This window comes from Cynara cardunculus (assembly GCF_001531365.2).
Source record: "Cynara cardunculus var. scolymus isolate 2C chromosome LG 3, CcrdV1, whole genome shotgun sequence".
NCBI classification, from domain to species: Eukaryota; Viridiplantae; Streptophyta; class Magnoliopsida; order Asterales; family Asteraceae; genus Cynara; species Cynara cardunculus.
In genome coordinates, this window is record NC_037530.1 from 17,004,027 (window position 1) to 17,018,355 (window position 14,329).

The 14,329-nt window shown below is 36.2% G+C and overlaps 1 protein-coding gene and 1 long non-coding RNA gene across 2 annotated transcripts in view; one reads left to right on the forward strand and one right to left on the reverse strand.

The window, feature by feature from the left end:
- The window catches only part of LOC112509004, a 6,064-nt gene extending 542 nt beyond the window's left edge, over positions 1 to 5,522 (forward strand). The window contains exons 2-6 of the mRNA XM_025113872.1: positions 62 to 171; positions 1,041 to 1,111; positions 2,497 to 2,662; positions 5,019 to 5,071; positions 5,259 to 5,522. Coding sequence (XP_024969640.1) covers positions 62 to 171; positions 1,041 to 1,111; positions 2,497 to 2,662; positions 5,019 to 5,071; positions 5,259 to 5,522 — 664 coding nt within the window. The remainder of the gene's footprint in view (positions 1 to 61; positions 172 to 1,040; positions 1,112 to 2,496; positions 2,663 to 5,018; positions 5,072 to 5,258) is intronic.
- A 3,350-nt stretch (positions 5,523 to 8,872) lies between these two features.
- LOC112510466 lies at positions 8,873 to 9,578 on the reverse strand. Its single transcript, XR_003068939.1, has 3 exons — positions 9,513 to 9,578; positions 9,329 to 9,428; positions 8,873 to 8,968 (listed from the first exon to the last, which is right to left on the reverse strand). It is a non-coding gene; the product is annotated as an uncharacterized LOC112510466 (long non-coding RNA).
- Positions 9,579 to 14,329: the final 4,751 nt, after the last annotated feature.

Consider the following 14,329-nt stretch of genomic DNA (forward strand, 5'->3'; position numbering starts at 1 on the left):
GTGTGTGGAAGATAATTGCAAAAGCTGATGTGGTACAATTGAAAGTGTAAATAGATTGCAGGGATGTAGATGGTCTTAGAGCTACACTTGCAGATGAGATTGAGCCTTTACAGCTTTATGCCATCTTCTATAGACATTTTTGCATTCATACATCTGCAGTCTACCCTCCATGTAGGTGAGATAATCCACCTCCAACAGCAGGATTTAAGATGTTGAGTGTGCCATATAGCATGCTTGCTTTCACTCACTTTTCTGCACACAATGGATCTTGGGAAACATTGGTTCACAATTTCATGATTCTGTTCCTGGCTTGTCTTCTTATAAGAGTTATGCGAATCCTTATAATGTTGTAACTTCAAATTTTACTTTCTTGCAGTGCTCACAATCGCAGATTTGCTGCGAAACAATTTTTAAAGAAGTATCCCAAGGATCTTATTGTTCACTATAAGCATTTCTATCAGTGTGGCTCCCTTTCGCAGATGCCCTATTTCTTATTTGTTTGCCTAGCACTTGAATTGAAAGTTATATAGTCTCTTACGTCCGTACATGGCTTAGATATTGAAGGGAATGGTGAAAAATGTGTATGAAGATCATTTTCAATCTGCAGACCCAACAAACCCTTTATGACCTTAATGTGGTTGTAATGTTAATTTGGATTATGATGAAATTTGAGCAAAGTTTAACTTCCTCTCAGAGGTTTATGGACTGAAAATAAAGGGAGATGCCACTTACTGGCTGAAAACAAGAAATGTGCTTGGTGCGCATAACCCAAGAACTGCAACCAAATATGCCCATAATCATCCATCTGTTAACAAGATAGTTGCTAATCTTCCTAAGGAACAAATCACAGACTTCTTTGCGTCATTTATCTCAGAATCTAGAAGTTATAATTTGTTTGGATGGCATCATATAATTTAATAAATAACTACTTCCGTTGATTGACTGTATATTCTTGAGATTTGCTTGATTTTGCTCCTAGCATTTTTTCTCTCCACGTTATACATAACACCATATGTTCTTGTTCAATCTGGTATATGCAGGCAGCAAATGTAACTGTGCTTTGGCGACACTATATGGTGTTGACGTAATGGGCAGCAGATTAGCAGATGAGGTTGGTATTATTCTCTATGTTCCTTGTCATCTTGAACTTATTTGGATAACCTGCTTTATCGTTCCCAAGAAATTGTTAGAATCTCAAATGAATCTGCTGGTTTTGTTGGTGATATCTGTGGCACAACGTTATCCTAATCTTCAGAAGATCTCTTTTTATAGGTCACCACTTGGTGGCCTAATAGCAAGATATGCAATTGCTAAACTTTACTCACAAGATTACACAAATCAAACATGTGAAGGAAATGGAGACTGTAGATATGCAACATCTAACGAGCTATGCTCAGAGCATATCTCTAACGCAAAAATTGGTAGATTGGAGCCTTTCAACTTTATCACTGTTGCCACCCCACACCTTTGTTCTAATTCAAATTTTGTACGTTTTGCTGTCAATAAGCTGGCTTGGACATAATATTACTTCATAATCATCACCCCTTTTCTGTTATACTTGATTATTCATCTTCTTGCTCTTTATCACTAGTGCACATCCTAGCAGGGGTGTTCATAAAACCGCTAACCGCTCAAACCAAGTCAAACCGGACCGATTTTGGCGGTTTGAGCGCTTTGGAGGTCCGGTCCGGTTTGAAAAATAGCCAAACCGCTTGGTCCAATCTGGTCTGTGGTTTGAACGTTTTTTTGAGTGATCTGGACCGAACTGACCGCCAAAATTATGCACATTAATTATATTTAGTTTCAAGTTTATGACACAATTAAAAAATCGTCAAAGACATTATGTTTTTAGTTCTCATTTCTCAATCGACTATGTCATCTAAAATTGACAAAATTCCGAATTCTGTTAGAAATCAAATCCAAAATTCTAGATGGTCCTTCAACTTCCTCAATGTTTGTCTAAACTTCCAACTATTGTTAGCAAATTTATATAACTTCATTTTCAACTTGCTCAATGTTTTTTAGGTTACAGAGATAGACATATATTTTATAATTCGATATCCTACTTTTTAATAATGTTATATTAATAGGAATTTCATTTTGAAGATTAATGTTATGTTTTTCTCATTTTAAAACCTATAAGAGGAAAAAAACGCCTAAATCGGTCAGAGCAAAACACTTTTTTATGGTCCAGTTTGACCGGTTTGGTCATTTGTTGCCAAACTGCTTGGTTTGACAAATTTCCTAAACCGTCATCGCGGTTTGGTTTGTGGTTGGGGTGGTTAGGACCACGAACACCCCAACATCCTAGTAACTACCAAAATCACAAGTGATCATTTTTTCTCATGGGCATCAACTATCAACTTATGTAGTTGATCTGCTCAAGGAACATAGACTTCTTTGGATATCCAGTTCAAACGGATATAGAGCAAGTGATTTTATCACAGTTCCTAATCGTTCCTGGATTTCATAAGTTGCAACTATTACTGGCTTCAGGTCCTGATGTTTTGTGGACTTAACAGCCTTGAGAAACTAGCATACCACACATCTGGGGTGCTTAGAAGAACAGGAAGACATGTGTTTTTGAAAGATAAGGCTAATGGACAGGACGACCCCCTCTATTGCTTCAGATGGCCAACGATTCTGAAGACCTTAATTTTTTGTAAGTCTTCACGGATTAGTTTTGCATGAACTACTTCACATCGTTACTTTGTCCAAATTTGACTTTGTTTCCTTGATTTTGTAGATCTGCTTTGCAGTCCTTTAAGCGCCATGTTGTTCATGCAAATGCCCATTCTGACCTTATCCTATTTTGTAGATTTGCTTTCCAGTGACCTTTATATTTTTTATAGACACGTGGCGTTGGACAAATAACAAGAGGAAGAGAACTGAAGTAAATTACTTAAAACTCATGAATATTTTGTTGGATCAAAATAAGAAACAACACAGAAAAACAGGGCTGGAGATCAAAGGATATTCTTATTATTACTGCAGCAAATTTTTCTATTCAAGAAACACATATATATATATACATATGAAGCGACAGACAGTTAACCAACATATGGTTTATGAACCAACACAACTGTTGGTAAATAACCACCAAATAAAAACTGTCGCTAATAACCTATCAACTATGATAAACAAGATAACTTATAGATAATCACATGACTTAGCTTATAATTTTAACACTCCTCCTTAAGCTAAGACATATGTAACACACATCTTGAAGTATTCCAGCTTCAAGCATCATTCATCATCAGTCTTGATTTTCCCATGGAGAGTATCATCCATGGGTACATTCATTACCTTGTTTCTTTTCACAAGGTCATCATCATTCYTGTAACATGCATCATCCACTGGAGTTTCAAGTTCCTCAATTACCATGAACATTGTATCCCCTTCTTCAGTTGCATTTTCATAGATGAAATTTGCATCTTCACTCTCATCCTCTTTTCGTTTCTTRCAGTATTTCATAGTGTGTCCATATTTGTGACAATAATAACATTGAGTTTCAGATAAAGATCTTGCATGTACTTTTCCTTTTGCTTTTGTAGAGGAAAGGAATGCTTGTTCAGAAGGAGCATCATCGAAATTTCTCATCCGAAGTTCATGGGACTTGAGTGTCCCCAACATATTTTCCAAAGAAAGTAATGCCAAATCCTTTGATTCTTCGATGGTAACCACAACATACTCGAATTTTCGAGTCAAACTTCTTAAAATCTTCTCTACAATTCTTTTATCATCAATCCCTTCCCCATTAATCCTCATTTGATTAGTGAGGGTAATCACACGGTTATAAAAATCTTCAACGGACTCGGATTCCCTCATCCGAAGTCCATCGAATTCACAACGTAAGGTTTGCAAACGTACCATTTTAACTTTGTCTTCTCCACGGTAGGTCTTGTACAACATATCCCATGCATCCTTTGATGTAAGAGACGTTGAGATCCTCTCAAATATGGCCTCATCTACTGCTTGATAAATGAAGAATAATGCTTTCCTATCTTTTTTCTTACTTTCCTTCAGTTCTGTGGTTTGTTGTGCAGTCAAACCCGTTTGGTTTGATGGTTCGTTAAAACCATTCTCGACGATGTTCCACAGATCTTGAGATTCATATAGAACCTTCATCTGTATGCTCCAATGATGGTAATTTCTACCATTCAACTTTGGAAGTTGGGGCTGTAATAGATTGTTGTTTTGAGAAGCCATCTACGGTTTTTTCGTCAATTCCTTCGCACAGTTTCTGTCAATGAACCGTGGCTCTGATACCACTTTGTTGGATCAAAATAAGAAACAACACAGAAAAACAGGGCTGGAGATCAAAGGATATTCTTATTATTACTGCAGCAAATTTTTCTATTCAAGAAACACATATATATATATACATATGAAGCGACAGACAGTTAACCAACATATGGTTTATGAACCAACACAACTGTTGGTAAATAACCACCAAATAAAAACTGTCGCTAATAACCTATCAACTATGGTAAACAAGATAACTTGTAGATAATCACACGATTTAGCTTATAATTTTAACATATTTGATAATCATCACTCAAAGGTTCATGAAACACTTACAAATGCATTGGTTGGAGACAATATGACACCAATCTATTGGCATATGAAGCCCATGTAAATAGGAGACGGGTGCAACTCAATGGAACAGTTTTTTACTTTACCAAAACAACTAAAAAGCAAATCTTTATCATGCATACATATCCCACAAAATATTAAGATGTTGAAGCTCATGTCGATCATATCCATATTTCTCCCCTTTTAATGGCCTTAAATGTTCTTTTCTCTCCAGAAAATCGGGGGTCAATTCAATATCTCAATATTTCTTCTGCAGAACATTCATGTATTAATTAAACCAACTAATTCTTTGGTCTTGAGCATGTTGTAAACCTCTGTTCGTGAAGAATATGCTCGTAACAAGTCTTCTTCTTCTGATTGTACCTCGTCTATCAAACCTTCTACATGCATGGCCCTTTTTCTGAACTCAATGCTGTAAACAGATCTTGTGGGATTTTGTACATCATCAATTCATCATCGAAGTGAGCTGTCTAAGGTAATATATATATATATATATATATATACACTACATATATAACCATTTAAGACAAAGTCTTAAATACAACTCTTTAAGCACAAGTTACAACGGTTTTATGCAAGATTTTTAAAAAACTCTTAATTACAACTCATCAAGCATATGGTACAAGTTTTTTATGCATTTACCTTATCTCTCACAATTTCAGATTCTCTCACAAAAACCCTTTTGGCAAGTCAGACATAAACAKACCCTTTTCCAAGCTCTCCTCTTTGAAATTGGCAAGGTCAAAGATCGCTTTCTTTCGATATGGACGATTTCAGACTTCCAATTGCTTTCTTCCGGTCCTGCTACTCTGCACGCGATTTCAAATTCAAATCCGTGGCTCTCAAGACGATTGTGCATATACCAGGGTTTTGGAATATTGATTTTCAACAATGATTTCTCTGAGTTATTGATTTACATTTCGTGACTCCCTAGCGATTTCTTTGAGGTATTGTCCATTTCCATTTCAAAACCCTAGCGATTTACATTTTGTGTTGGTATTTGTTGTAGCCAAACTTTCATATACGTGTGTGTGTTTGTGTTTGTCTTTGTGATAAAAACTTGATCAGTTTGGGTTAAAGGGATAAACTGTCACTGTTAGGGTTCTTGTGTGGTGAAGAAAGATATTAGTTTGGAGCGACCCGGCATAGCTGGAACTTCAATTCTTTCAGATAGCAAGATTTTTGGCACTGCTGGCTGGGATCACAGGTTAGTACAATATACTAGGGTGTATGAGYTGAAACTGCCAAATCAAACTGGACAGTTTGGCTTCTTTTTTAGAGAGCCAGGTTCAGTCCTGTTGAAAGACACAGGTACCATTTTCGAATTTTAAGCCTTTGCAAGTTTGGTATGTATATAAAATATATAGGCATGTATGTAAACTATTTGTGATTTGCTTATAAACATAAAAAACTGATTACAAATGGTTAAAACTATATCAAAAGTAGTGTAATAGGAAATGTTTGGTGATAAGAAACTAAAAACATCAATGTCAATTTTGAATTAGAAAGTACTTGAATTTTCAAAATGAAGGGGCTCAAAAATTAGGAGGGGCTAAAAAATAGGAGGCATTTTGAAAATTTCAGCAGCTACAAGTTTCCATCAAGGGTCACCTTTCTAACTTAATAGCATGTTGATTGAGATGATATTCTTATATGGTTTGAACTCTTGTTATTGCTTTTTGCTGCTGATATTGTCTTAGTGAACATGGTGGCAGAATTAATATTTGATTATAAGTTTTGACTGGCTATTTAATATGTATTATCATTAACAATATGAAGTTCTATGATGAATAAATGGTGTCTTTTATCTATGCAGTATGCTAAGTTTGGTAAACCTACTATTGATGATTTTGTTCTTCCATTGAAAAAGCCTGCTTTTGGTTTTGTCATTGTTATACTATGACAATCTTCTCTTTCATCATCTTGAATTTGAAATTGGTTACCTTGACATGCTACAGGCTTTGAAAGACCAGTATGGAACGAATGACTGTGTTCAGCAAGCTGTCGAGCTGTTAGCGACTTCTGTATCCAAGATATACAATTTGTTGCAAGAAGTATACAAAGGTCTGCTTTATTCTGATATCTTGCCCTAGATTAGCCGCATGAAAGAATATAGGAAGGGCCTGAAGAGTACAGTTATGTGATGCTTACTTTCAATTGATTTAAGGTATTTTAATAATATGTYTGATGTTTAATAGTTATAGGAAATATATTTTTATTTTTTATCACAGTTTCACCACAGATGTTGGGATGTGAAGCTGTATGTCCCAAAATAGTTTGCAGAATCTATGGTGATTGGCAAGTTGATAAGCTCTCAGGTAAGAAATCCTTGACATCCTTGAAATAAGCCTTGAACACATGTGCAACTGTTATAAAAAATTATTCATTGGTATTCTAGAGTCTGGACCATTTTGATCTTATTCTTTGATTTTTATGCTTTGGATGGTAAACACCCAACTGCCATACCTGTTAACATTCCTCTCTTTACAGGGTTCTTTGTTTTTGTTTGTGCATACATCTTAGTCTAGATAAAAACAACAAAAGTAGATCAATGGTCTATTGTTTTATTATTACATTTGTAAAAGGGAGCCCATATACATGGAATTCAATAAGATTTACTGTGTGCTAAGCAGGGACGGACCCAGGAATTTTTTCAAACGGTGACACCGTATAATTAATATAGTATAATATACATCAAAACTGATTCACCAGGTGGCTCTTCCATTAGGGATTGTAGTATGTTTGTTTCCTTTTCCATTTAAACGAGCCGCTCGCTGCTGGCCGTAAAAAGGTTAGGATTGTTTTAAAGATGTTCTTCTTGGTGCTAGAATCAAAATTGATACTAATTTTGAATTTGACATTCGAATAGCAAACGTATAATYTGTTTTTGATTGAAAGTTTGCTTAGAAAAGAAATATTGCATTTGTTTTGGGATATATCTCAAAAAGAGATTCTTGGGATGGAGCCCGGATCGAGTATTCTCAAAATATTGCATTTGTTTTGGATATAGTTACTGGTGTTGCGGTATCTAACAACGGCTTCGACAACGGCTGATTTCTCTAATAAAGGTAGTCTTTCTGTCCTTATGTTATTTTTATCTCATGTTGCATTTTGCCTATAGTTTTTTTCTGCATAAAGATAGCTGTTACTAGGCAGAAATGCAGGTATAGGACTTCTATGGTGGTCTTTTATCAAGCCACTTAATCATGGCTTTTCACCTCAACATGCAAGTAATAGCCTCGAGTAGTCGCTTATACAACAATGCATCTTATCTTTTCACCTCAACATGCAACGTTTTGATTAATATTTAATATGCAACAAAATTCTTTTTGCATCTCCAAACTGATTTTGGGCTTTGAGATTTGTGATTTTCTCGCTAACCACATTGAACTACATGAAAGAATGACCTTGGTGTTGATATGCAGTGAAATACTTAATAATTTTGAATTTCAAACATACTAGGTTTGSCTGAAATAATMAAAGTGTAGCTCCTATAATCCTATTGGAAACAGAAGTAGTGCTTTGTATGTTTCTACAAGCTTTGATGGCTGCTTATGGATGCTAGCAACTTATATGGAGAAAGATTAAATCTCCTTCARCMCCAACTTATTTGAGTTTGTCTCACTTTGAGATTTTCTTAATGAAGATTTGATGGAAGGGAACAAAATATATGAAGATCACTTAAAAGTTAAAACGATATGCAGACCCTTTAGAAAGAAGATGAGGACATCTGTTGTTCAACAGAGTGAACAAAATGCAAGCTTAATAAATCTATATTATCTTATAAAGTATATAGGTAACTATACAGTGCATTCTCTATTGGAGGGGTTCAAGCCTATTGTATATTTGAGCAAATGTGCTACACCCCTTTGACAGTTGAGCTGCATGCCTAAGGGTTTTTTGTTATCCATTTAAATTAATTTTAACACCTTGCTCACCCGGTGCATTGCACGAGCACACTGTTATATTTAAATATGTAGTAATCTTCTGCTTTATTGTTTACATTTATTCAAACTTTACTTCCCACCTAGGGATGGGAACGGGGCGGGGATGGGGCGGGGACCCCAATACCCATCCCCGTCCCCCGATCCCATATGTATCCCCATCCCCGTCCCCGTCCCCGCCGGGGATTATGATCACATCCCCATCCTCATCCCCAACGGGGAAACGGGGATTTTTTTTAAAAACCAAAAATTATCAACAAGGGCTGTATGAACTGAGCACAAGGACAAAGAATTCTGCATACCATAATTCAACAATTTGATCTCCACCACTGTTGACCTCCTCATCATCCATCACAAAATCCAAAATGTCCCCTTCTTCTGCCATGTAATCGATTTCATCAACTTCATTATGAGGCATCCTGTAATCCCTGCACTAAAGAAAACACATTCTTTAGTAAATGCTTTACCTTCTAGGGATTCTTTAGTAAATGCTTTAACTTTAGTAAATGCTTTAACTTTTGACTTTCTCTCTTCCTCAAACAAAAAGGTAATTAGCAACTACATTAATCCATGACAAGAAATCACAATAAACATCCAAAAGCACAATCCTAAATACTTTGATTTTGAAGCCTGCTAGATTRGAGAGGCTTCGCTAGTTGTGAATTAAGTARTGAAAACAACTCAAACGATAGCGACAGAGAAAACCCTAGTTAGAAATCGCTGAAATTTCAATAATACACAAGTGGGAATCGAAATTGGAAAGAAAGGGAAGGGATTCGCAACCGTACATATGTATCTAGAAGATAAGAAAGGAAAGAGAAACCGTCGTCGTTCTTCGTTGTGTTGTTTTGGCAGCAGATTCAGAGGGGATGGAGTTGAATCTTTTATCTGCAAAAACTTGAAGAAATTAGGGAAAAGAAAGATCAATCTGGTGATCTAGACTGATAATCTGTGAAGGGATGGATAGATTACAATGAGTCTCTCTCTCTCTCTCTAAAATCAAAGGTGGATCTTTGAAGGGTTTTCCTTTATTCTAGTCTGTGTCGTGGATGAATTATTATTACAATACAAGAGCAGCGTTGTGGAGAATATAAGATTATAAGAAGTAAAGATGAAGAATATAAGACCTGGAGGGAAAGAGCAGCGCTGTGGAGACTAGAGCGGAAAGAGCAGCAGCGCTGGGCCGGTCACAGCCTCACAGGCCTGTCGGCTGTCGCCGTCGTGGCGTAGCCTGTCGGGAGAGAGCCGCCTGCCGCCGTGCGTGGTTCGTGAATCGTGAGGAGAAATGGAGATATCAAAGGCTCAAAGTCGATTAGGGATGCTGGGATGGAGTCATGGAGTAAGGGATGGACTATGTCTATGGACTATGGAGAAATTAGGATTTACAGCTTTAAGCCCAAGGCCCAATTTTTTAAAAAACATATATATATAAAACGGGTACAGGGCGGGGCGGGGAGTGCTATACCCGTCCCCGGCCCCATCCCCGGATTGCTTCAAGCGGGGATCCCCGTCCCCGTCCCCGGACCCGATTTTTCGGGGAATCCCCGTCCCCGATCGGGGAGGGTGGACCGGGTTACCCGACGGGTCGGGTACAATTTCCATCCCTATTCCCACCGCATCGCATGGGTACTCGTGATTTCAAGTGATGTTCTACATATAATGATATTCGTTTTGTAAATGTAAAAGATTTCTGTATCGTCCGAGTAATATGAATAATACTATTGTAAATCATATTGATAACAATGGAAATGACAAAGTTAAAATTGGATACGACTATGGTCGAAAAATATGGTTTTTATAGTACCGATAGGTCCAGATTCATAATGGACCACCACATGTGTCCCATTATCTGTTTTCCCATTGCCATTGCTTCAACCTATTGGTGCTATTGGTTGTGGTTGGTTGACAAGATTCCTTTATTGTCATTATTGGAGGTCATTCAAGACAATGGAGAAATAGTGAAACACACTCATAGAACATTATGTGAAGTCAAATGTTTCTCATGGGACAGAGGGAGGATTTTTAAAATTTTAAAACCTTTCCTGTTTCACATTTGATTAATAATCTTTTGCTTTTGTCGAACTCAGAATTCATGAGTGGGGGAAGTGTGTATGACTATTTACACAAACAAAAGGGTACATTTAAGCTTCCAACATTGCTCAAGATTTCAATTGATATATCAAAGGGTATGAACTACCTGCACCAGAATAACATAATACACAGGGACCTCAAGGCTGCAAATCTTCTGCTGGATGAACATGATGTAAGATGCTCACTCTTTTCTATAGTAATCCTGTTATTAATGAAGCTTCTTATCACTTCCTACTGAAAGTTCATTACACTTGATGCCAACTCCCTTTATGGAATTCACTTATCAAGACCTGTCCTGATGGATCCAAACAACCACGAAAAACCATATTCTATTCCTACTGTCTTGTTCTTCTTGTGAAGCTTCATGTATCTTAACTCATACTTGGATAATTTTACGGGTGATTATTTGTTATATAAGTAATTTGTCACAAACTTTATAACTGGTACCATATCTATTTTGCTATTTAATCTTTATAATAACATCTGTAATGTTTGGTTAAATTTCAAACAACCAGACCAGCAATGTCATATGAACAGGCCTCAAAATTTCCAATACTTCTCAAACAACCAAATCAAAGAGAATAGCAATGGCATATGAACAGGCCTCAAAATTTCAAAAATAAACATAGTAAACCAGACCAGACAGATCTGATTCAAACCAGAATCAGAGGCCAAAACCATTACACACTTTCATTATTTCTGTAATAAGCTTCTTAATTTTAGTTTATAATTGCTTTTGTAATAAGCTTCTTAATTGTATCGACTCTCTTTCTGTTAGCAGCTCATGCTTCATTCTTTCATCTTTATAAAGAAYATTCTTTTTAATTTTCTTGGGTTTGTTTGGTTTACTTTGGTTTGGTTCTTTGCAATTTTAGTTTCTTACATGGATGTATGGAGTAAAAGATTTTAACAAATCCGCGTGTATAATATTACCTAATATGAATGGTGGAGGGATACCGAAGGATGGAAATTCCATTTCTTTGTAAACTGATGCTTATCTTCCATCTCATCTTATGAAGGAAGTCAATGAGTTGAGTAAGTCATATCTTGAATCTTGTCAGCAATATAAAACAAAGAAAGAGGCCAAATTGGCTCTCATTGCAGAGCGACGACAGGAGGTTCAGTCAGTTATCTATGAAGCCTCTGTTCAATCATCTGTGGAGTCATTTTGGTGGATTTCAGTAGACTGGCTACACCAATGGGCAGACACCATCACTCCTACGTAAGTGAAATCTTATTACCACTTCTCTTCCCATAGCATTTTATCTCATGTTTAACTTTGGTGAAAAAAGCATTCATGAGTGAAGATAAGTGGTAACAAATAAAATACAAACATTGTTAGCATATACTCAAACACTATAATTAAACACTCTTATTTTGATGTTTGAAGTGGCTGCATAGCTCCATCAATTTAATTGGACAACAGTAGCATGGGAGTTTCTGCTTTCTCTGTGTGTGTATAAGATGAAATGGAAACAACATATTCTGTTTCTAACAATATGAAGAAACTTGGTTAAATGGACTGTTTAAATGTCTATATGGCAAAGAGTTGGTTAAACTTTGACGGTGTAGACAACGGCTGGTGGTGAAGAGTTGCCAAAGAAGCTGCAACTCTACTCATTTTTTCATGAGCAGTTCCTCTATATGCTTTTCTTTATATCCATCTTGATGATCAGCAATCCTACACATTTCCTGCTTATTTTTCTTATGTATTTAGCCATTTTGTTTCAATTGCAGATTGAATATCCTAAAATCGAAGATATTACAAAATTAAGACATTGATTTATGTCATCCTTTGAGCAGGTGTGACCTATTTTTACTTTGATATGATTATAGAGATCTTTTAACATAAAGACAATTTCCAATTTTCCATGTGCTAAGCCTTCGAATGTATTTTGCTCCAAGCAGTAACATTTTTTGAAAAGGTGGTTACCTACATGTGGAGATCTGCCACAACCTTGTATTCAACCTGTTGTAGACAATGCACTATTCGTGCAGGTCTTTATGTGTTGTTGGGTGTGGCTGTCTGTATGTTAGCTTCATAATATATGAATTGATTTTGAGCTTATATGGTTTTTTGTAAGCAACGTGCAAAACATAATATAATTTGATAAATGTCCTTCGTCTCAATTTTAACGGTCAATTTAATGGCACTAGGATAAAGGAAAGCTCGTTTTGCCAGTTTTATCCCAACTAACTCATGCTCCTTTTCCTTGCCTCATTCATGTAGTTTCTTTTATAAGTCGTATTAAGGTCTTGTTATCGTCCCATTAAGTACTGTTGAGGATGGTGTATTTATTGGTTTACTCTTGAACCTTGATCCCACCTTATGTGTTCATTTAGTGCTACTTAACAACCTATCACTTTTCTGCACCTCCTGATTCTTGAAGGTATTAGATCTTAGGCTAGAAAATGAAGCCCTGGTCACTCTTCAAAATAGATGCCAACCATAATCTGATTGTCATGCATTCCACAAATTTTGGCTGCTCGTGACAGGCTAATGTATTGCACGCATCTCTACATATGGTCGAACTTGGACAAACTTGTAAGTGAACTGTTCCAACCATCATGTCACTTCATGACCATTACCCGACTTGATGATCATTTTCCATTTTCTTCATGTCCATATATTGTTCCATTAGGGTTCATTTAGCTTTTAGGGTGTTGATTTGACATGTGTAGTTTAGTAATCTACCAATATTGTCTCATCTTCTGATATTTGTTCCACCTATTTGGGTGGGACGAAAAGATGCATTTTTTGTCCCACCCAGTACTGTCTGGTCTCCTATTTAATGTATTGCCAAATGTGGGACAACAAGTTTTTGTTCTGTTCTGTCCTGTCTCACATACCAAACGCTCCCTTAATGAACTCATTATTCACCTTTGTTGTCCGATAGGGGTCACCAAATAACCTGTGATAAACACTCGTACTTCACCTTATATCCCATATGTTTTGCCTATCTAATTATGTTGTTGTAGGTTAAGAACAAGTGGTCACAGGTTATTTTGTTTATGATCATGTTGTAGGCATGATTTCAAATATTAAGCAGATATATTCCACCYGAATTGTTGCATTTTCTAGGTACATGATGACATTTTGTATTACTTCTTTTTAACTATACGAGGGCAAAATTGGCATCATGGTAAATAGTTATGTTGAACAGAAGTCACCGTTTATTTGTTGACAACCAAACAGGCTATATTATCATATAGAAGTTGACCAAAAGTTATCACAAGTAATAGCTCATTGTTATCCCTTCATCCAAGAGCATGGTTRTTGAGATTATTGTTAAATAATTTAAAACTAACTATTTAATAAAATCAAGTGTTGAAGGATATATGTTTGCAATTACCATTATGCCCTTATAATAGTTGGCATGCTTTATCTTAAGCTTAGGTTGGTCAACTTATCTGTGTCATTTTAGTCATATGTGCTTCCATTTAACTTCTACATAGATCAGTATGTGGCTTGAGAATGTCATCAGACTGTTCTATTAATTTTGGACTATATGTATGTGTGTGTGCATCTTGTTTCTTTAACTCACCCTTTCTTTTATTTTAACTTAATTTTAACTTGAACTTTACTTGATGGATAAAACACCCCTTTACAAGGATATTACTGATGTTTGATGTTTTTGTTGAAGAAAAATTATATGAGGTGCAAATGTACAAGTGTTGGTRCTTTTTATTTGTTGAAA